The sequence below is a fragment of the Pongo pygmaeus genome, chromosome 1 (genome assembly GCF_028885625.2).
Source record: "Pongo pygmaeus isolate AG05252 chromosome 1, NHGRI_mPonPyg2-v2.0_pri, whole genome shotgun sequence".
Classification (NCBI taxonomy): Eukaryota; Metazoa; Chordata; class Mammalia; order Primates; family Hominidae; genus Pongo; species Pongo pygmaeus.
In genome coordinates, this window is record NC_072373.2 from 7,431,248 (window position 1) to 7,450,521 (window position 19,274).

Sequence of the window (19,274 nt, forward strand, 5' to 3'; positions counted from 1 at the left end):
CTTAGGTTTATTCTTCCAAGTAACACTGTCTGACTGTTGAGCTGCTATTCATGTTTCTTTCCTCTTTCTTTAACTCTTACAAACTCTTTGCCCCATCTCCCATAGCTCCTGGCTCAACCTCCTGAGTAGCTGGTACTACAGACATGTACCATCTTGCCTGGCTAATTTTCTATTTTTTGAAGAGTTGGGGGGCAGTTCTCACTTTGTTGCCCAGGCTGGTCTTGAGCTCCTGGGCTTAAGCAATCCTACTGCCTCGGCCTCCCAAAGTGCTGGGGTTACAGGAATGAGCCACCACGCCTAACCCCTATTTCTTCATGGCATTTGTCAGTTGCTGACACCCTACGTATTTATCTAATTTTTGTTTGTTCTCCCAACACTACTGGAATGTAAGCTTTATAAGGGCAATGACTTAGCAATGAAGAATGAATAGGAAAAAATATAGCGAGTTCTTTATTCATTCATTCAAATTACTATTTATTGAGAACTTACTGTAGACGACACAGAAAACACATTCAACATTAAACATATAGAACTTGTTAAATAGTTATGTTTTGTTCAATGGTTGTACAAATCTAAAATTAACAATTAAATGCGTGTGTGTTTTTTTAAGGGGTGGGTGGGTAGGAAGTCTCACAGATGGCGAGTCCAGAGCAGAAGCCTTGAAGGAAAATCAAGGTGTCAAAGGCAGAGCACACTGCCCCTTAGCTATTGCTCAGTGCACCAGGGTGGAGAGCTGTTGCCAGCCTATTAGATCCTCTCTCCAGGGAATTCGGAATGTGAATTGATCCAAGCTAGTCATTCCCTACTGATCTTTCAAACAGAGGTGAGGCGGGTAAATGCCCGCATGGAGAGCAGTTTCTTTAGCTTGCACAAACCCTGTGTTTGTCACCAGTGTCCAGGACAGTCTGCAGATGTGGCTCGGGACTGTGATCTTCTTGTAGAGCGTCCTTAGGGATTGTGCAACCACAAAGGCAGAAGCAGCTCTTGCAGAGTGTGATGACGTTCACAACCTATATTTGACTTGTACTATATTCTCATCACTACAGGGGAAGAGGCCCAGTGGGAAATGTGTGCTGTTCTAAATATAGCACCTGCCTCCTATACCTGCTAGATTTAGGTTGAATCTTTCACTGCCTGTGAAGGACTTTAGCAGGCCTCAGTGACCGGAAAGATCTACCCACACTTTCAAGCACAGGAAGGACGGTATTGGAAGGCCTTGGGGTCCAGCCCAGGGCTTCAAGTCAGTTCCATTGGAATGCCATTTTCAGAGAGTTTTCATCCCAGACTCTCCGAGGGTGGCAGGCTCTTGCATCAGCCCTAGGACATGTGTCCTCTAGCAGTCAGGTTGTTAGGCAGGCACCTGTCTATCAATTTGTTGTTTTTCTTCTCAGTTTTCCGGTAAGACTGCCCCGAGCTCTTCAATGTTTTCTTTGCTTTTGTTTACATTAAGTGTATGACGCGGGATGGGCTTCGTAGGCTGGTTGGGGGTATTACAGCTTCCCAGGAAGAGGAGAAGCCTAGGGAAGAAGCCCAATTCTTGCCAGCACGTGGTGGGCGCAGGCGCCCACAAATACTTAGGAATAAATGAATGCAGAAGTGAGTGCATGAATGGGTGAGTGGACACGAAGCTTTCAAGGTGGGTGCAGGGAGGTGGGGGTGTGAAGGGCCATCGAGGCCACCCTGCGACCCCTGGCCCCCAGGCTATCCCGCGACGCGCGTCCACGCCGACCAGCGGAAGGTGCCCAGCCTGTGGGGGCGGGGCGAGCTAGCCGCGAGGACGCGCCCGCGGTGGGGCGGGGCTAAGAGGACGGGCCGGGAGCAGCGGAGCGGCGAGGCCCGGCCGCGGGGAGGGGAGGGGCGGGGCCAGGCCGCGGGGAGGGGCGGGACCACGCCGCGGGGAGGGGCGGGGCCACGGGGTGCGCCGGGCGGAAGGGGCGGGGAGAGGGCGGGCCCGGCGTGCGGTAGCGCGGACCCTTCAGTGCACAATGGCCAGAGCCCGCGGCGGAGCCCCAGCCCCACCCAGTGCGGAGCGCGCCGCGAGCCCCGCCGCAAGCTGAGCGCCTCCGCCCGCCAGGCGCGCCGGCGCCGGGCCATGTACTCGGGGAACCGCAGCGGCGGCCAGGGCTACTGGGACGGCGGCGGGGCCGCGGGCGCTGAGGGGCCGGCGCCGGCGGGGACACTGAGCCCCGCGCCGCTCTTCAGCCCCGGCACCTACGAGCGCCTGGCGCTGCTGCTGGGCTCCATTGGGCTGCTGGGCGTCGGCAACAACCTGCTGGTGCTCGTCCTCTACTACAAGTTCCAGCGGCTCCGCACTCCCACTCACCTCCTCCTGGTCAACATCAGCCTCAGCGACCTGCTGGTGTCCCTCTTCGGGGTCACCTTTACCTTCGTGTCCTGCCTGAGGAACGGCTGGGTGTGGGACACCGTGGGCTGCGTGTGGGACGGGTTTAGCGGCAGCCTCTTCGGTGAGTTGGACTGGGAGGAGAAGGCAGCCTCCCCTCTGCAAACTTCCACTCCCCACCCCGCTGCCCGCTCCGTGCGTCCGCCCCCCAGCCCGCCCCGCACCGCTTCCCGCTCGGCCCCGCGCCCCCCGCCCGACACCGCCCTGCTCCCCGCTGGCCTCCTCAACGCTGCTCGACCCCAACCGCATGGCGGGTGCCTTCCTCTTCCTCCGTCCCCTCCCGCCCCCACGCTGTCCAGGACTCCATTCCTGTGACATCTGCCCCCCACGTTGACCCCAAACCCCAGCCCGTCTCGTTTCTTCTCATTTGTTTTTACCTCCTAAGATCACTCAACAAGGCACGAAACCACGGCTTTTTACACCTTGAGGAAAGAGACGAGGGCCTGTAGAGTGAAGAGATTCAAGAAAAAAAGTGATTAACTCGTGAAAGTTGGAGGGAGTGATGAGATTACATTCATATACTACTATTTGTTTCCTAAAATGAGAGTAGAAAACTAAAATAGCAATGTGTAAAAAAAAAAAAAAAATTCTCATTAGTACTTGTAAACCTTTGAATGCTTTCTAGGGAGTGAGACAGTTTCATTCAGGTCCTCAGAATGCAAATTGGCATGTGCCCTGTAAGCTGTTTTTACTATTTTCCTTCTTATAGATGGGTTCCAGCACACCAGAATCTCGGGTGAGATTACAAATGGCTCAGCCAATACCATCTCAGGTGAACAAATACTGTAATTAGCTCTGCAGTCGGTAGATCTCATTAAAGTAGAACTTGATTGTTGAAGATTTATTTTGACAATACTCCTATTATGGAAGATTTAAGTTTCACTGAGACATGACGTTTTGAAGGATGATCAACAACTCAGCAAATCATTGAAGGAAGCGTAGGAAAGAAATTATTTTTTGTGTGCCTCAGGAATTTCATTTGTAGGGAGATTTGAAATAGAAATGTGTATTTCTCAAGGCTTAAAGTTCCTTTTTTAAATCCTGAAATCCGTTGATACTTTATTGCTTTAATCTTGGTAGGTTTGGGAGAACAAAATCTTTGTAGAATTATCAAAAATATTTTCTTATTCAGTAACCTCTATGCTATGACAAACCCAAATATTAAATTTGTAATGATTCATTTTTTGGTGTTTTGAAGGAGATAAGAAAATAGATTTTATTTCATTGCTTCAGAGGTTATAATATTTTCCTCCCTGCCCCTCATAAGCTTTAATCTGATAATTTCATTGAACAAACATTTGAAATTTAGGGAGGGGACTGCAAGTGTATGTAGGCTGTGGTATGGATGGCTATGGGATTACACTCCTTACATTAATTAAAAAATACCTATCAGGCAGTTTCTTCGGCAATGCTAAGAAGGTTATTCAAGCCCAAGCCTAAAGTATCATCAGTAGTGTTCTCCAGGGTAGTCAACAGGTGTTTGTTCACAGACATCAAAGTTCTTTTTTCCTTGAAGTGCCTTTTCTGTGCTGGAAAATTCTGTTTTCATGCCCGGGAGTTTGAACACAAGGTTGTACTGAGTTCTTTATAAGTGCTAGCTGTCATCCACCCTCTTCCTCACCTCTTTCCTCTGCTGATCCCACCCTCCTGTGTCTCCTAGTCACTTCTGCCTTCCTGTTTTTCTTCTTCACCATCCCTCCTAGGGTCCCAGCCCAGTGATTTTCTAAGTTCACTTAGATTTTTGCCTGAGGGCTGCCCTATTTTTCAGGGCATTTAGTGCTTTCAACCATGACTTTCTCCCTGTTTTTAATGTAGAGGTGGAAACCCTGAGATAAGAGATTCAGAGACTTACTTAAGCCCTGGGGGGCAAGTTAGTGGTGAAGTTACTACAGAGTGTAAAAAGTTTTTAGCAAAGATGATTTCTTTGCCTGGAGTAAATTCCAGAGTTTGTGCTTCTAGATCCAGGTTAAGAATGAAGAAAAGGAGGGCACTTCCTGAGTTATCCCTGAGCAAGAACTACCTAACAGTGGAGTACTGAAGGGGAGGAAGTTAAAAATGAGGGAGGTAGCTTCTTGATGCAGAGGCTTTTGGAGAGGCTTGCCCTATCTGTTGGAAAGACCATTGGCCTGATGGCACAAGAGTGGATCCTGTTCCTGATCCTGCACCTCATGCATTGTGTGGGCTTTCTCAAGTCACTTAATCTCTCCAGCCATCAGTTCTCTCTTCTCTATTATTGGGTAATTCAGCTTAATGCTCTGTAAGGCCATCCTACTTGCTTTGCATTTTGATGACCCCTTTGATATCTGTAGGTTAGAACGTGCCTGATCTTAGCGCTTGTTGATTGTGTCTTCTGCTCCTACTCCTACCCTGAGCCCTATCTTTCTAAGCCAAGAAGCAGCATGTACTATGATTACACCTCTTCAGATACCATCATAGATTCAGTCTCCGTCTTCACACCCTGCTGGAAGAAGCAGAATAAGTAATTCAGACATACTTATATTTATACTTGAGTGGGCCAGGCAACTGCTGCATTCTGTACTTAGTTCCTGGCTTCTTAGGGAATGCCAAAAATGAGTGGAATCCTTGATATTTTTGAGACAGAGGCTTTGACTAGACAGGACTGTTAGGATTGCCATTTTAGTTAAACTAAAGGTCAGTGCCCTACGCAATTTAATCTAAGTTCCAATTGAATGGCTTGTTTTACCAATATCCAGGATTATTAGTCATCTTGGGCTAGACAGGTACAGCTTGTACTGATTTATATTTCAGTAGGTTTAACAGTAGTGAAAACCAGAGCTCAAAACTGTGCAATGATGAATATTAGAAAGTTTAGCAGTATTGTGTATATAATGCTTTAGCGTAAAGACTTTCAGGTGAGTATGCTCTTCAGCACCTTGGCCGTTCTACCTCTGGCCACACAGGGCATCACACAGATGTCTTCCGCACATGGAGCGTAACCAGCATTATGCTCAAAGTTAACAAGAGAACCTTTTTTTTTTAACTTCCCCTTCAAAAATAAGAACAAACAGTGTTAGTCTTGGCAGAGGATGTTTAGATAGACCTTTTGCTTGGGATGCAGAGATTCAGGGTTGCAGAGACAGTGGCAAAATGCAAGCATCACTGTATTCAAATGTTAGAAGTAGGTATTATTTATGTTAAGATATTTTAATATGAAATCAGAAGTTTTCATTTTTTACTTATACTTACACACTTTTTTTCTTTTTTACTTATATGCATGTGTACATTCATATACATATTTTTAATGCATTTTCCTCCTCAGGCCTATTATGAGCCTAAATATTTTTAAATGGCCAGTTGTTTTACTGAATTAATCCTTTTGTAATAATCTGACTAAGTAATTGAGTAGAAATAGTCTCATGTTGCTACCATGAGATCCTAAGGGTGGTTGTGGCATGGAAAGGTCTTATATTCAGCTGTTCTGGAATCACACATAGACGGTAATGGCCACAGAAATATTTTTAATCATGGCAGTATGCACATAGTGTATAATCTGTTTCTATAAACAATGGAGCCACGTGTTCCTTTTAGTCTAAGCTCACAGCTGTGTATAGATTTATTCACATGATAGTTTTCTTAAAAGCTAAAGTTAGAGAATTGTATTATGTTATTTCTTCTTTATTTTTGTGGAACATTGTGTTCATTCTCTATTACTATGTTGCCTGATTCTTGGGAGGGCTGTTATGTCTCTATTGTCCATTTTCAAGAAATTAGAAAATATGTGAGAAAGCATTTAAGACATGCTTTAGTAGAGGTTTATGTCCAAATAAGAAGTCACACTCCAATGGATTGTCATTGTTGCATGAAATTATTTTTCTCTTATATTGTTTACAATGTATTCTTTCTTGAATTTTCTTCTTTCAGAGAAGAGTTCCAGTCACAAATGCATATATGATGCATTTTGACATTTACTGCTAAGATGAAATGCAGAAATGAAACCACACATCCATTTTAGTATTCTCAGATGTGATTAGATGTACTTGCTCATGTTTTTATGCTACTGACTTATAAGAAAAAAAATATTTTAAAAGGGTAACCATTAAACAGCTAGGACCTGCAACTTCAGTGCTTCTGGGATAACTGGAACATCAGAAGGACAGATTTTATTACAGCGTAATCACACCTCATTTCTTTCATCAGCAGTTGTCACCAGACGCTGTTACTTCCTAGAATGGCGGACAATCTTCCCACAGAGTTTGATGTGGTTATAATAGGGACAGGTTTGCCTGAATCCATCCTTGCAGCTGCATGTTCAAGAAGTGGTCAGAGGGTTCTGCATATTGATTCAAGAAGTTACTATGGAGGAAACTGGGCTAGTTTCAGCTTTTCAGGATTGCTATCCTGGTTGAAGGAGTATCAGCAAAACAATGACACTGGGGAAGAAAGTACTGTTGCATGGCAGGACCTGATCCATGAAACAGAAGAAGCCATCACTCTTCGCAAGAAGGATGAAACTATTCAACACACAGAAGCTTTTTGCTACGCCAGTCAGGATATGGAGGACAACGTTGAAGAGATTGGTGCTCTGCAGAAAAATCCTTCTTCGGGGGTGTCTAATAACTTCACTGAAGTTTTGGATTCTGCATTGCCCGAAGAAAGCCAGTCATCATATTTTGATAGCGACGAAATGCCTGCCAAACACACTCAGAAAAGTGATACAGAGATTTCACTAGAAGTAACTGATGTAGAGGAATCAGTGGAGAAGGAAAAGTATTGTGGAGATAAAACTTGTATGCACACAGTTTCAGATAAAGATGGAGATAAAGATGAAAACAAATCTACAGTAGAAGATAATGCCGATGAACCAATTAGAAATAGGATTACTTACTCTCAAATAGTTAAAGAAGGCAGGAGGTTTAATATTGATTTGGTATCAAAACTGCTGTATTCTCAAGGATTGCTAATTGATCTTTTAATCAAATCAGATGTTAGTCGTTATGTAGAATTTAAAAATGTCACTAGGATTCTTGCATTTCGGGAAGGAAAGGTAGAACAAGTGCCTTGTTCCAGAGCAGATGTCTTTAATAGCAAGGAACTCACCATGGTTGAAAAGAGGATGCTAATGAAATTTCTCACATTTTGTTTAGAGTATGAACAACGTCCTGATGAATACCAAGCTTTCAGGCAGTGTTCATTTTCAGAATATTTAAAAACTAAAAAACTAACTCCCAACCTTCAACATTTTGTTCTGCACTCAATTGCAATGACATCAGAATCTTCCTGCACTACAATAGATGGTCTTAACGCAACTAAAAACTTCCTTCAGTGTCTCGGACGGTTTGGCAACACTCCGTTTTTATTTCCCTTGTATGGCCAAGGAGAAATTCCCCAGGGTTTCTGTAGGATGTGTGCAGTTTTTGGTGGAATCTATTGTCTTCGTCATAAAGTACAATGCTTTGTAGTCGACAAAGAATCTGGACGATGTAAAGCAATTATAGATAACTTTGGTCAAAGAATAAATGCTAAATATTTTATTGTGGAAGACAGTTACCTTTCTGAGGAAACATGCTCAAATGTGCAGTATAAGCAGATCTCTAGGGCAGTACTCATTACAGATCAGTCTATACTAAAGACAGATTCAGATCAGCAGACTTCCATTCTGATAGTTCCTCCCACAGAGCCAGGAGCTTGTGCTGTACGGGTCACAGAATTATGTTCTTCAACCATGACATGCATGAAGGACACCTATCTGGTACATTTGACATGTTCATCTTCTAAAACAGCAAGAGAAGACTTAGAATCAGTGGTGAAGAAATTATTCACTCCGTATACTGAAACAGAAATAAACGAGGAAGAACTTACAAAGCCAAGACTCTTGTGGGCTCTTTATTTTAATATGAGAGATTCCTCGGGAATCAGCAGAAGCTCATATAATGGCTTGCCTTCCAATGTTTATGTCTGCTCTGGGCCTGACTGTGGCCTGGGAAATGAGCATGCTGTCAAGCAAGCTGAAACACTTTTCCAGGAGATCTTTCCAACTGAAGAATTCTGCCCTCCACCTCCAAATCCAGAAGACATTATCTTTGATGGTGATGATAAGCAGCCAGACGCTCCTGGAACCAATAATATAATAATGGCCAAACTAGAATCCTCTGATGAAAGCAAAAACCTAGAAAGCCCAGAGAAGCATCTTCGAAATTAGAAAAGAGCAATCTGGAAATGCTGTTTTGGACCTCCTTCATGGCATCAGAATTTTCTCATTTAAAGGACAGTTTCCCATATGAGTAATTAGAAGTGGTTATATATGATGAATGCTATGCAGATGTTGTCTTTAACTCTCAGACATTCAGCGTTGAATATCTTTGTTAACCTATCAATGAGTGATTTATTGATTATTGAACATTTTGTTTAGAATGGGCTACATGACCCAGAATCTTAAAACAGAGTTAGCTTTATTTTAGTATTGGGTATGTATGTAAGAGTTCCATATTAGCAACTCAGCTTAAAGTAATGTATTTGCTAATGATCTTCAGATTTTATGTTTGTCTACAGAATAATTAGTAATACCCAAGTAATATTTTAATTACTTTTGCAGCTATTACAGTTGCTGCGGCCTGTTCGAATAGTGAAACACACACAAATGGTAAATTGTGTGGATCTTTTGCATATAATATAAATGTATAGACATGGTGGTAGGAATAGCAATTAATACAAATGCCAATATGATAATAAAATACATTTGTCTATAATCGTTAAAAGATTAGCTTTGCATGATCCTTTATTCACTGTGAAGGTCTGAAGTTTATAATACCCACTTGACCCTTGTAACTGATGAGGCAATAATGCCACCACAGTGTTCTAATTTACAAAAAGAATTGGAGTTCAATTAGTGGTTGAAAACCTCATTTTGGGGAGGTTGATTGCAAAGGAAATTTGAAAGATGAGATTTATTCTTATTTAATATGTCAGAAAATTTCTGCAGTCCTGCTCTGGCACTTAAAAGAGCTTCCAACAAGTAACTTAGACCAAAAGGAAAAATGAAGTGCCCTAGGAGAAGATACTTCAGAAGGGCTGCTCTGAAATTCCTAAGGAGGAATTCTTAGGAATTCCTAAGGAGAAACAGAGTGAGGCCTTTTTAACCTGGGATTACAGATAGTTATAAAACCCTCTATAAATAGATTACCCAAGGTTTTTCAGTGAGAATGAAACATACCACCTTGTTGGCTCTACCACTTTAATTAATATCACTATAACATAACTGATAGGAATGAATCAGGGGAGGATTTACCATGTCCTTTCGGTTGTGTCCCACTTAACAAATTGTGAAGTAACAACCTTCTGTAATCTCTCTTGCCTCTTAGCTGTTATCCAGAGTATAGAAACTTTTTTTCTCCCAGAGCCACCCAACGTCATAAAACTGGTAGTACTCTAATGGTGAAAACCTGTGGAGCTGTCAGAAGACATGAACTTGCTTTTCCTCTAGTCCAGTTTCCATTCTTCAGAGAATGATGATCCCTGTGACAGTTTTTGCTCTGAAATAGTGTTTATCATGTGCTTGGTACCTAGTATTATGCTTTCTCATGACAGTTTCTCAACAGTCCTGTGAGGCAGATTTGCATATACCTTCTGTATTAGTCTCGTGCTGTTGATAAAGACACACCTGAGATGATAATTTATAAAGAAAAAGGTTTAATGGACTTACAGTTCCATGTGGCTGGGGAGGCCTCACAATCATGGTGGAAGGTGAAAGGCATGTCTTACATGGCGGTGGACAAGAGAGAATGAGAACTAAGTGAAAAGGGAAACCCCTTTTAAAACCATCAGATATCGTGAGACTTATTTACTACCATGAGAACAGTATGGGGGAAACAACCCCATGATTCACTTATCTCCCACCAGGTTCCTCCCACAACACGTGGGAATTATAGGAGCTACAATTCAAGATGAGATTTGAGTGGGGACACAGCCAAACCATATCACCTTCAAAGAAGAAATAAGAGAATTATTAGTAATTTGCTTAGAATCTGGTATGTGGAAGAGCCAACATGGGGACCCAGCCTTCTGTGATTCTAAAACCTTTGATCTTTCTACTAACATTCACTGTTAGAAGAGTGTAGGCGCTGCAGGAGAAAGAGAAAGTGCCCACGAAAATTAGTCTGGCATTGCCGGGGGTAAAAAGCACACACTGGTCCTGCAGCTTACTGAATCAGAGAAATGTGAAGATAAGATGAACTAGGCAAACCTATTTTAGAGCATGGATCTCGAAGCAGAATTTGGCTAAATTTTAACAAAATGTTCTTCAGTAACACATCTCTTGATCTGAAGATTCTGTTAACAAAAAATATTATCAGGCCAAAATTTGTTCGGAATACACTAATTTTTGCTCCTCTATATGTGAGGAAAATGAGACTAGACAGATTTAAGTAATTGACAACTTACTTAAAGTAGCAAAGTCATGGATTGTATTGACTTTTAAAAATATAGTAAAGTCATATTTAAACTTTATCCTAAAGTTTAAATCTAACAAAACAACTGAAATACTTGAAATAGACCTATAAAATAGTAATTAAAATGAGAAATACATAAGATGATAAATAAAATGAAGGTGAAAGTATTCCAGATCTACTGAAAAGATTTTCAATATCACAGATTATTCATAAGAAATTGAGAAAAGGAACAATCAGAAGTTGCAAAAGATGGTATAGCCGAATATAATGGAAATAGGAAAAATTAGTCCAAAATAAAGGTTGACTTAGAAATGAAGAAAATGAATATATTTCTTAATACAAAATAAGTGGGAAATGAGAAGTTATACCAATAAAAAGCATTTAAAAATTTAGGGGATATTGTAACCCAGTATAATTTTCTGACAGGTTGGACTTTGACCCTAATGGACTTATTGGTGAACTTTTTCAAATGTTTAAATAATGTCTATCCATGTATCATGAGAGACAATATGCTTCAAATTGTCTTTTGAGGCAAACATGTTCTCAATACTAAAAGACATTTTTAGAAGGATTTTATTCTCAACAGATGCAAAATGCAAAATAAAATATTGGCAAACAATACAGCAACAAATAATTTACTATCACTCAGGAGTATAAGGCTGGTGTTAAGCAGAACAGCCATTAAATCAGCATCAAAAGAACAAATAGTAAAAATCCAAAGTATTAACTACAGATAACGTTTCAAAAATTCATCATTCACTGTTGATTTAATTATTTCTCTGGCAATGATTTAATAGACTTCTCGGAGTCTGTTAAGTACTTAAACCAAGAACTACCATTATTCCTACTGGGAACACATAAACATTTCTCAAGTGGAAAGTAAACAGTGTTGGCACCATTTTTATATATGGTTAAAGAGACCTGTCATTGCAATAAAAGCCAGCATTCACAAAATGAGGAAGATAAGGAAAGTAGCATAAATATTTTCTATTAACGTGGCTTTACAACTGCTAAAACTTATAGTATAAAAATTTACTAACAAAGACTAATTCAAAAAGTTGCAGGATATACAATTTTTAAAAATCTCATTTCTACATCTTAGCAGTGACAAACTGCAGTGTAAAAAGTGTGTTTGGTTATTAATATATATGAGACTCCTAAAGAAAGTTATATGACTACATTGAGATAAATTAAGACAGATGCCTAAATAGAAGCAAGTTTAAAGAGCTATATTTTTAAACATGAGGAAACTCCCATGGGAGCTATGCTCGTGTAATGGAAAAGTGGTACATGGGGAGATAGGGAGTTTTTTGAAAACCAGAATTACAGTTCTCATTTCACTACTTACCAGTTGTATACTCTTGGGAAAGTCACTCCTAGTATCTATTTCACCATCTACAGAAGAGAAATACTTCACAGAATTATTGTGAGGATTAAGTTAGATAATGTGTTTTAAAATATAAAGCTACATCCAAAGGAATGCCAATATGTGACATTAGTATGAAATTTACTACAGTTCCATTTAACATTCCAACTGGTTGCTGTGTGGAATATGGCATAATTGTAATAAATTATTTAGGAAAGCAAGCACAGATGTAAGTTTTTTTTAATTTAGGGGGAAAAAATGGGAGCCTTGCTCTCCAAATTCTTAAAACATGCTATTAAGCAACCTTTCTGCATATTCTGTGGTGCCAAGTAGAAAGTTTAGCTAAAACTAATAAGCCAATGGAAAGAAAGAAATATTAATAACTGCTGGTGGAAAGACTAAGCTAGATGTCAGTGTGGAAAGATTAGATCCACTTAACATGTGATATTCCAAATGAATTAAAATGTTAAGTATAAAAAAAATAAAGACTACGAGTCTCACACCAATAGTGGTATAAAGGAACTTCATGGCAATTGGCAAGATAGATCAACTAAGAGAAAAAATTTTAAATGTGTAGTAAATAGGAAAAAGACAAAACAAGATGGAATTTAAAAGAAGCTATTTGCATTACACATGGATGCACTCAGTTTTTGTAAAACTGTATGCATATCCATAAGGGTTTGTACTCTTAGGCAAATTTATAAAGAGATCATGTATAAATGATATAAAAAATCAATTTGAATGGTATTCAAATTTCCTAATATTAAAAATGCAGCTTTGACTTAGTTCATGCTATTGTATTAGCAAAATTGTTTTAATTGCATGTGTCCTCATAGCAGCGGCATTGTATATTAGTAGCCTTTAAAGAGAACTATGTAGAAGACTATAAAAAGGGCTTTATAACTGATCTTTTGACATGCTCACTTTGAGTGGCATATGCCCAGGAAAATATTTAAAAGAAAGAAAAGCTATTTGTACAAAGTTTTCTAGCAATTCCACTCAGATAACTTTAAGGGGAAAAAAAGCCCAACGATTGGGAAATGGTTAAGTAAATTTTGGTGTATTGCTAGTGCTATCACAGAATGTTATATAGCCATTCAATAATATTGATATATGTAAAACTGTATGCAAAAAAGTGAGATTCAAAAATGTTAATAAGAACATAAATTGTGTTTACTGATACATGTGAAAATTTAGGTCGACATTGAAAAGAATCAGAAGATAACATGTAATTAACTTCAGTTTAACATTAGGGGTTCTTTATTTTTCTTCTGTTAAATATTGATGTATGCAATAAAAAATAAAAGATTAATTGGTAAAGTGGTTTACTGAACTGGTGAGAAAATTACTGATTTCTTAGAAGTTTCTAAAATTCTATTTTAAATTAAAATATACATTTCTAGGTGTTAAAGTCAAAAAAGATCATCTTCAAATATGTGTGGCAGAAAGTTTTACAAATCTTGGTGGGAAGGAATTCTTGGTCAAGATGGACTTCATAATTTATTTTTTCTTAGTTGATCACCATTAAGGAATAGTAATAGAAATATTAGTAATACATTCTAGGACATCAGCATGAAGACGTCATATACTAATTAAAGTATGCCCCTAAATGCAAACATGTCACTTGGGAATCTTAAAAACCGTGGAGATGAAAGTTGGATTCATAGACGTGACCGAACCTGGTTTGCAGAGAGACCTGTGCGAAGGCCAGATCTTGGGGGACTGAGGATGCAACAGACCCTTTCTTCCAGTCAGCGTGAGAGATCCAAATCGAGGTGATTTAATTTAATAAGCATCCATTGAACACCTACTGTGGGTTATGAATTGGCATTATTCTGGGAAATTAGAGAGATAAAAATAAGTGCTCTGTACCTGACAAACATTGTGTTGGAATGTTTTCCTTAAGGTAAGGTACCTTTTACCTTAATGAGCATTTAAGACATTTTTTACCCATCTCACTCCCCACTGTAACTAGCACTTCCTGTTTCCTGGCAAAAGAAAAAACAAAACAGAAGTCTCTGCCTTGTGCACGGCATCCCTTTTAAAAGGTGGCAAAACTTACTACACAGTTGAAAACAGGTGGCTTAAAGGTTAAAAGCCGAATCATTTAACACTCTCCGAAATCTATTTCGGATGACATTAAGTGAGTTAAGTTTTTCACATTAATCAGAAACTTTTTCTTTTGCGTGGGGAAGGAGCCAAGAGGAGCTCTAGGGGATTGGGTCTAGAAGCCCAGGACATCAAGGGCTTAGGGAGAGGAAGTATAAAGAAATTAGATCATAAAGTTTCAATACCAAGAAATTCTGATTAAGATTAATTTTATTTGCCTTCATCTTGATGGATCAAGTGAAAGGCATGCTCCTATTGCATAGAGGTGGCTGCTTCCTCTGAAGATTTTCAGATTTTTATTTTAGTATTTTTACCTTCATTATAAAGAGGCATTTGTAGTGTAGTTCATTTCCTTTTAACCAGCAACCAACTGTATTCACATTTCAACAGCAGGGGACACAGTACTTCCAGCTTTCTGTAAGGCATGAACAGTACAAAAGCTGAGTGATTAACCTGAAAGAATTTGGCTATAACAAAAATATATGACAACAGTTCTGCTCCAGCATTTGTAGGAATGCTTTTCTCTTGACAACTACATTTTCTTACGTGATCCTCAGGACAACTGTGTAAGGTAAGAAAGGGCAGGTATTTATACCAGTTTTTTTGTAGATAAAACCTGAAGGAGTTAAGTGACTTGCCTCGACTCTCCTACTTTGTATTGAGACCCATTAATGAGAAATGAAATGCTACTGTTTCGCTTTGCTTGCATCTCAAGAGTGATTTATTACATGTAAGAGTATGTAACACATAAAGCACTATTTAAAAAGTGGTGGCTTCTGGAACTTTAGATTGGCTTTTCAACAAATAGCAAAATAATCCTATAAATTACAGTTTTTATAATTATAATAAACGGGCCAACTGCGATTGAAAGAGAAGGGAGTTAAGTTCACTCCTGAAATCAGAAAAACGATTTCTTTGTTCTGATATGTCAAGAGCTTAAAATCTTTATGTATAATACCTTCATTGGTCCCTGCTGGTGTCCTGTGATTCTTGGCATTTGCTTGTTGCTAAATATATATTTAATTCTACTACACTCTGGACAACTATTTAATATTAATAAAGGCATACACATCAGAGGAATGACTGGATTCAGAGGTGCAGGGTTGACAAAGTGTAGCAGGAAGATGAATACCTGATTATAATTCAGTCAGAATGAGATACATATTTAGGCATTTTATAGTTTAATCCTTGAGGATACTAGTACAGTGTGTTTTATGCCAGTTCTTTTTATTACACATCATATAATTAAAGCCCTTGAGTCCTCTATTTCTGCTCATTTGAGACTCTTACTTGTTCCGTATTCATCTCTGACATAAAAATAAATATTACCCAGTGTGGGGAAACTTTATTTTTTATCATTACTATAAGTTAATTTTACTATATTTGTAAGTTAAGTTTACAGTTAAAGCTTGTGTAACCATTGCAGTATTTTACCAGCTGTAAAGGAAAAATTTGGGGGAATCTGTTGGCTGAGGAGGTGCTTGGAGTCTTGTTTTTAGGCAATTAATAATACAGTTAATTTCCTAAAATGATTTAAGTGAAGTATTATGGAGAAATGAGCTGTACATTGTTCTGTTCTCATTTTATAAATACATAACATTATTTGTAATGACCCCTGCTGTTGAAACATAAGTACCAACCAGATACTAAAAGTAAAAAGCAAAAGACAAGAATTGCACTGGAAATAGTTTGTCAGGAGATTGTAATCTCCTTTCAAACAAAGACCGTGTGTATGGTCCCTCTGCATTCCCTAGAATTGCCTACATTTCACAGGTATCCCCACAACGATTTGCTAATTGAAAGACCAGCTAGCAGTTTCCAGTGGCTCTTTTCTTCCATGTCATCCTCTTGCCTGCACACTGTTCTAGGTTCCAACCTGAGGAACAGAGGACCACTAGGACCCATCTCTGGTAAAATATATCACAATCATAGTCCTGGCTTCTTGTATTATTAGTACAGATCATTAGTTTTAGGGTAAGCCTATATGAGTCAATAAAGCTACTTAAAAATAGTACACATTTAAATATAAGAGGTTCCATCTAAATAATTCTGCTAATTTTCTCCCATTAAGGCAGTGATTCTTAAACCAGAGTGTCTGGCCTTGTATTGGCAAAGTGTGGAGACATTCTGGTTTTCACATCTGGGAATCAGATGCTACTGGCATTTAGTGGGTCGAGGGCAGGGGTGTTGTTCAACATTCTGCAATGTGCAGGTCAGCTCCCTCTTAACAAAGAATTATCCAGCCCCAAATACCGATAAGTGCCAAGTTGAGAAAAACTGCACTAGAGCAAGTGTTGAATATTCATAAGGAGTCTGCTTGCCTCAGGTTTTCTGACCTGTATCAGTGCTCCTTCAACAGGGTCATTGTTGATGGGAACTGCTGTCTTTGCTGCTTCCATGTAGATCCCCCAGTTCCCCGCTCCCTTCCCTCACCAATCCACAGGGGCTTCCTTCTGGTGGTTTATTATAACACAGATTCCAAGACAAACGTCTGAGAATTCGAGAATATTTTTCATCCTGCCCCAGTTCGGTATAGGTAGAAATTTGCAAATTTTGGTATTTTTAAAATAATTTTATCCAGAAATACAGTTCCTCTGCAAAGCAATTATATTAATAGAAATGAGAGGTAATCTTTCTATGCATGGCAACTACCTCAAAATCAATGTAAAAATATTTTAGCATACTGTTTTTGGAAGGGGTGCTATTCACTTGACAGACTATTGGCAAATTAATCAAATTACACATATATAACAATATTATGGCTTCAGAGAAGCCTATTCAAGACTAAATAAACCATCCATAATTGTACACACATTTGCACTCACTGGTGGTTCACCAAACAATGAGATAGGCAGCAGCTTGGCATTTTGTAGATGGGTGTTAACTGTAGAAAATACTTAATTGCAATGGAATGAGTCAGTATGCTTAATGCAGATAAGAACTTTAACTAGACACTGCCAAGTGAAGCATAGGGTTCACTACAATGTAATATTTATTGAGCATGAACCTTGTCCCAGTTTCTGTGCTAGACTCTGGGATACAGAGATGAAATTGTAACTAACACTTAGCACTAACTGGATGCCAAGTACTGCTCTGCATGGTTGCTATATTTATTTTAGGTTATCCTCATAAAAACCCAATTGGGTAGGTATTTTATTATCCCCATTTGCAGATGGGTAGACAGACAATGTGAAGACAAAGAGCTTGACCAAGATCACACAGCTGGTAAGTGGTAGAAGTGGGCTTCAAACCCAGACAGTTTGATTCCATAACCCCCAAGCTTAGTGCACATGATATACTGAGATGTGATGTGGTGCCTTCAGAGGTGTCCGCTGAAGTCCAGGAACACTAGTAACTGCTTACGTGCCAGGAACTGTTCTGATTTCTTCACACGTTTTATCTGAATTTTTAAAGCAACTCTGTGAGGTAGGTATTAATGTTTCCATATGTAGATGAGAAATAAGGCTCAGTAATTCTCTGAAAGTCAGAATCTGTAAGTAGTGGAACGCTCAAGCCATTGGGCCTGACTGATGCACAATTAACCACTATATTAATCAGGCTGTGGTCATTTCTGCAGTATATAAACAGAGTAGTCCTACTAGGGAAATCTAGGAATGCGTCAAAAAAGAAAAGGTGTTTCTGCTTGGCCCTGGTGGTTGAGAAGGATTCCTGTGGGCTGATATGAGGAACAACACCCTACGTAGGAAGAATAGCAGAAACAGGCATGGAGGCATTGAGGACACAGTCTGCATGGCTGGAGCATGGAGTACCTGACCTGGCATGGGGAGTCAGGACAGGTGGAAGAGGGTCCACAGTGTCCGGAGCATGGAGTACCTGGCCTGGCGTGGAGAGGTAGGACAGGTGGAAGAGGGTCCACAGTGTCTGTAACCTTGAATAGCTTGCTAAGATTTGGGGGCTTTTATTCAGTGGATGAGGTACTGTGGAAGGTTTTTCTTGATAAGACTTATGTTTCAAAGGTTAGCCTGGTGACAATGGAGAGGATGCTGGGAAAAAGGTGTGGATACTGGAGGCAAGGGACTGGCAAGGAGGAAGAATGTGATAAGGCCTGGATAGGGCAGAGCAAAGGGAATGAAAGAGGCAGAGAACAATTTGAAGACAGAAATACAGGATCTGGAAAATGTCTACATTACAAGTTAGGTAGAGAAGGAAAGGAATCGAGAATGTCTAAAATTTCAGCTTTGGTGTCTGAATGTATGTAATTCATTTAACTGGAAACAGGGTTTGAGGAAAAGCAAATGGATTTAGTTTTGGTCATACAGGGTGATCAGTAGATGGCTCTGGAAGATCTTGGAGGGCTTTGTATGCCATTCTAAGGAATTCTGACTACTTTATCCTAGCGGAGAAGCACCTAATGGTATTAAATAAGGAAACAGATTGCATTTGCTTATCTTTGTGTCCATGTGGAAGATGAATCGAGGAGAGGCAAGAATGGAGAAGGTTGATCAGACAGAAAGCTATTAAAATAGTTTGGCAAGAGATGGTGAGAGTCTGAATTAGGGCGATAGTAGTCAGGACAACAAACGACAGATTTGAGAACTGTTGAGATAAATTAGCCTGACTTAGTGATTGACTGAATGGGAGTACTGCAAAAACTGAAGAGAAATCAGAAGAAAATTAATAACTGTGGACTTGGTAATGCAAACATGGTGCCCTGCCTGATTTGGCATAGTAACTCCCACCCCTGGATTAGTCCTCAGCCAGAAAGAGTTCTTTTTTTTTTTTTTTTTTTTTTTTTTTTAAGATTTCTAGGTATAGACTCTTTAAAAAAAAAAACAAACTTCCTGGGCTTCTGAAAGCTCAGGGATTTGAGTCAGAGCGTGCCAGTACTTTGATTGCCAGGGAGTCTGTCCAAATACAAAGAAACTAAGCCAGTGATGGGAGGAGAGAGCCGAAGCCCTGATGACATTGCTTCAGGCCCCTGGATGACGCGGCCCATATATTTCTACTGGACACTATGCTTGAAGCCAGTACC

At 39.8% G+C, this 19,274-nt stretch overlaps 2 protein-coding genes across 3 annotated transcripts in view; both read left to right on the forward strand.

Moving 5' to 3' along the window:
* Positions 1-1,942: 1,942 nt before the first annotated feature.
* The window catches only part of OPN3 (opsin 3), a 48,669-nt gene continuing 31,337 nt past the window's right edge, over positions 1,943-19,274 (forward strand). Inside the window, exons 1-2 of one of the 2 annotated variants that reach the window (XM_054479030.2) lie at positions 1,943-2,465; positions 6,284-13,505. In XM_054479030.2, the coding sequence (XP_054335005.1) occupies positions 2,093-2,465; positions 6,284-6,324 (414 nt within the window). In that variant the 5' untranslated portion in view covers positions 1,943-2,092 and the 3' untranslated portion in view covers positions 6,325-13,505. Of the gene's footprint in view, positions 2,466-6,283; positions 13,506-19,274 lie in introns of those variants that run through there. The other variant, XM_054479020.2, reaches the window with a different exon arrangement.
* On the forward strand, positions 6,591-13,505 carry CHML (CHM like Rab escort protein). The gene has a single exon (XM_054478996.1). The coding sequence runs from the start codon at positions 6,591-6,593 to the stop codon at positions 8,559-8,561; it is 1,971 nt and encodes a 656-aa protein (XP_054334971.1). The 3' UTR covers positions 8,562-13,505.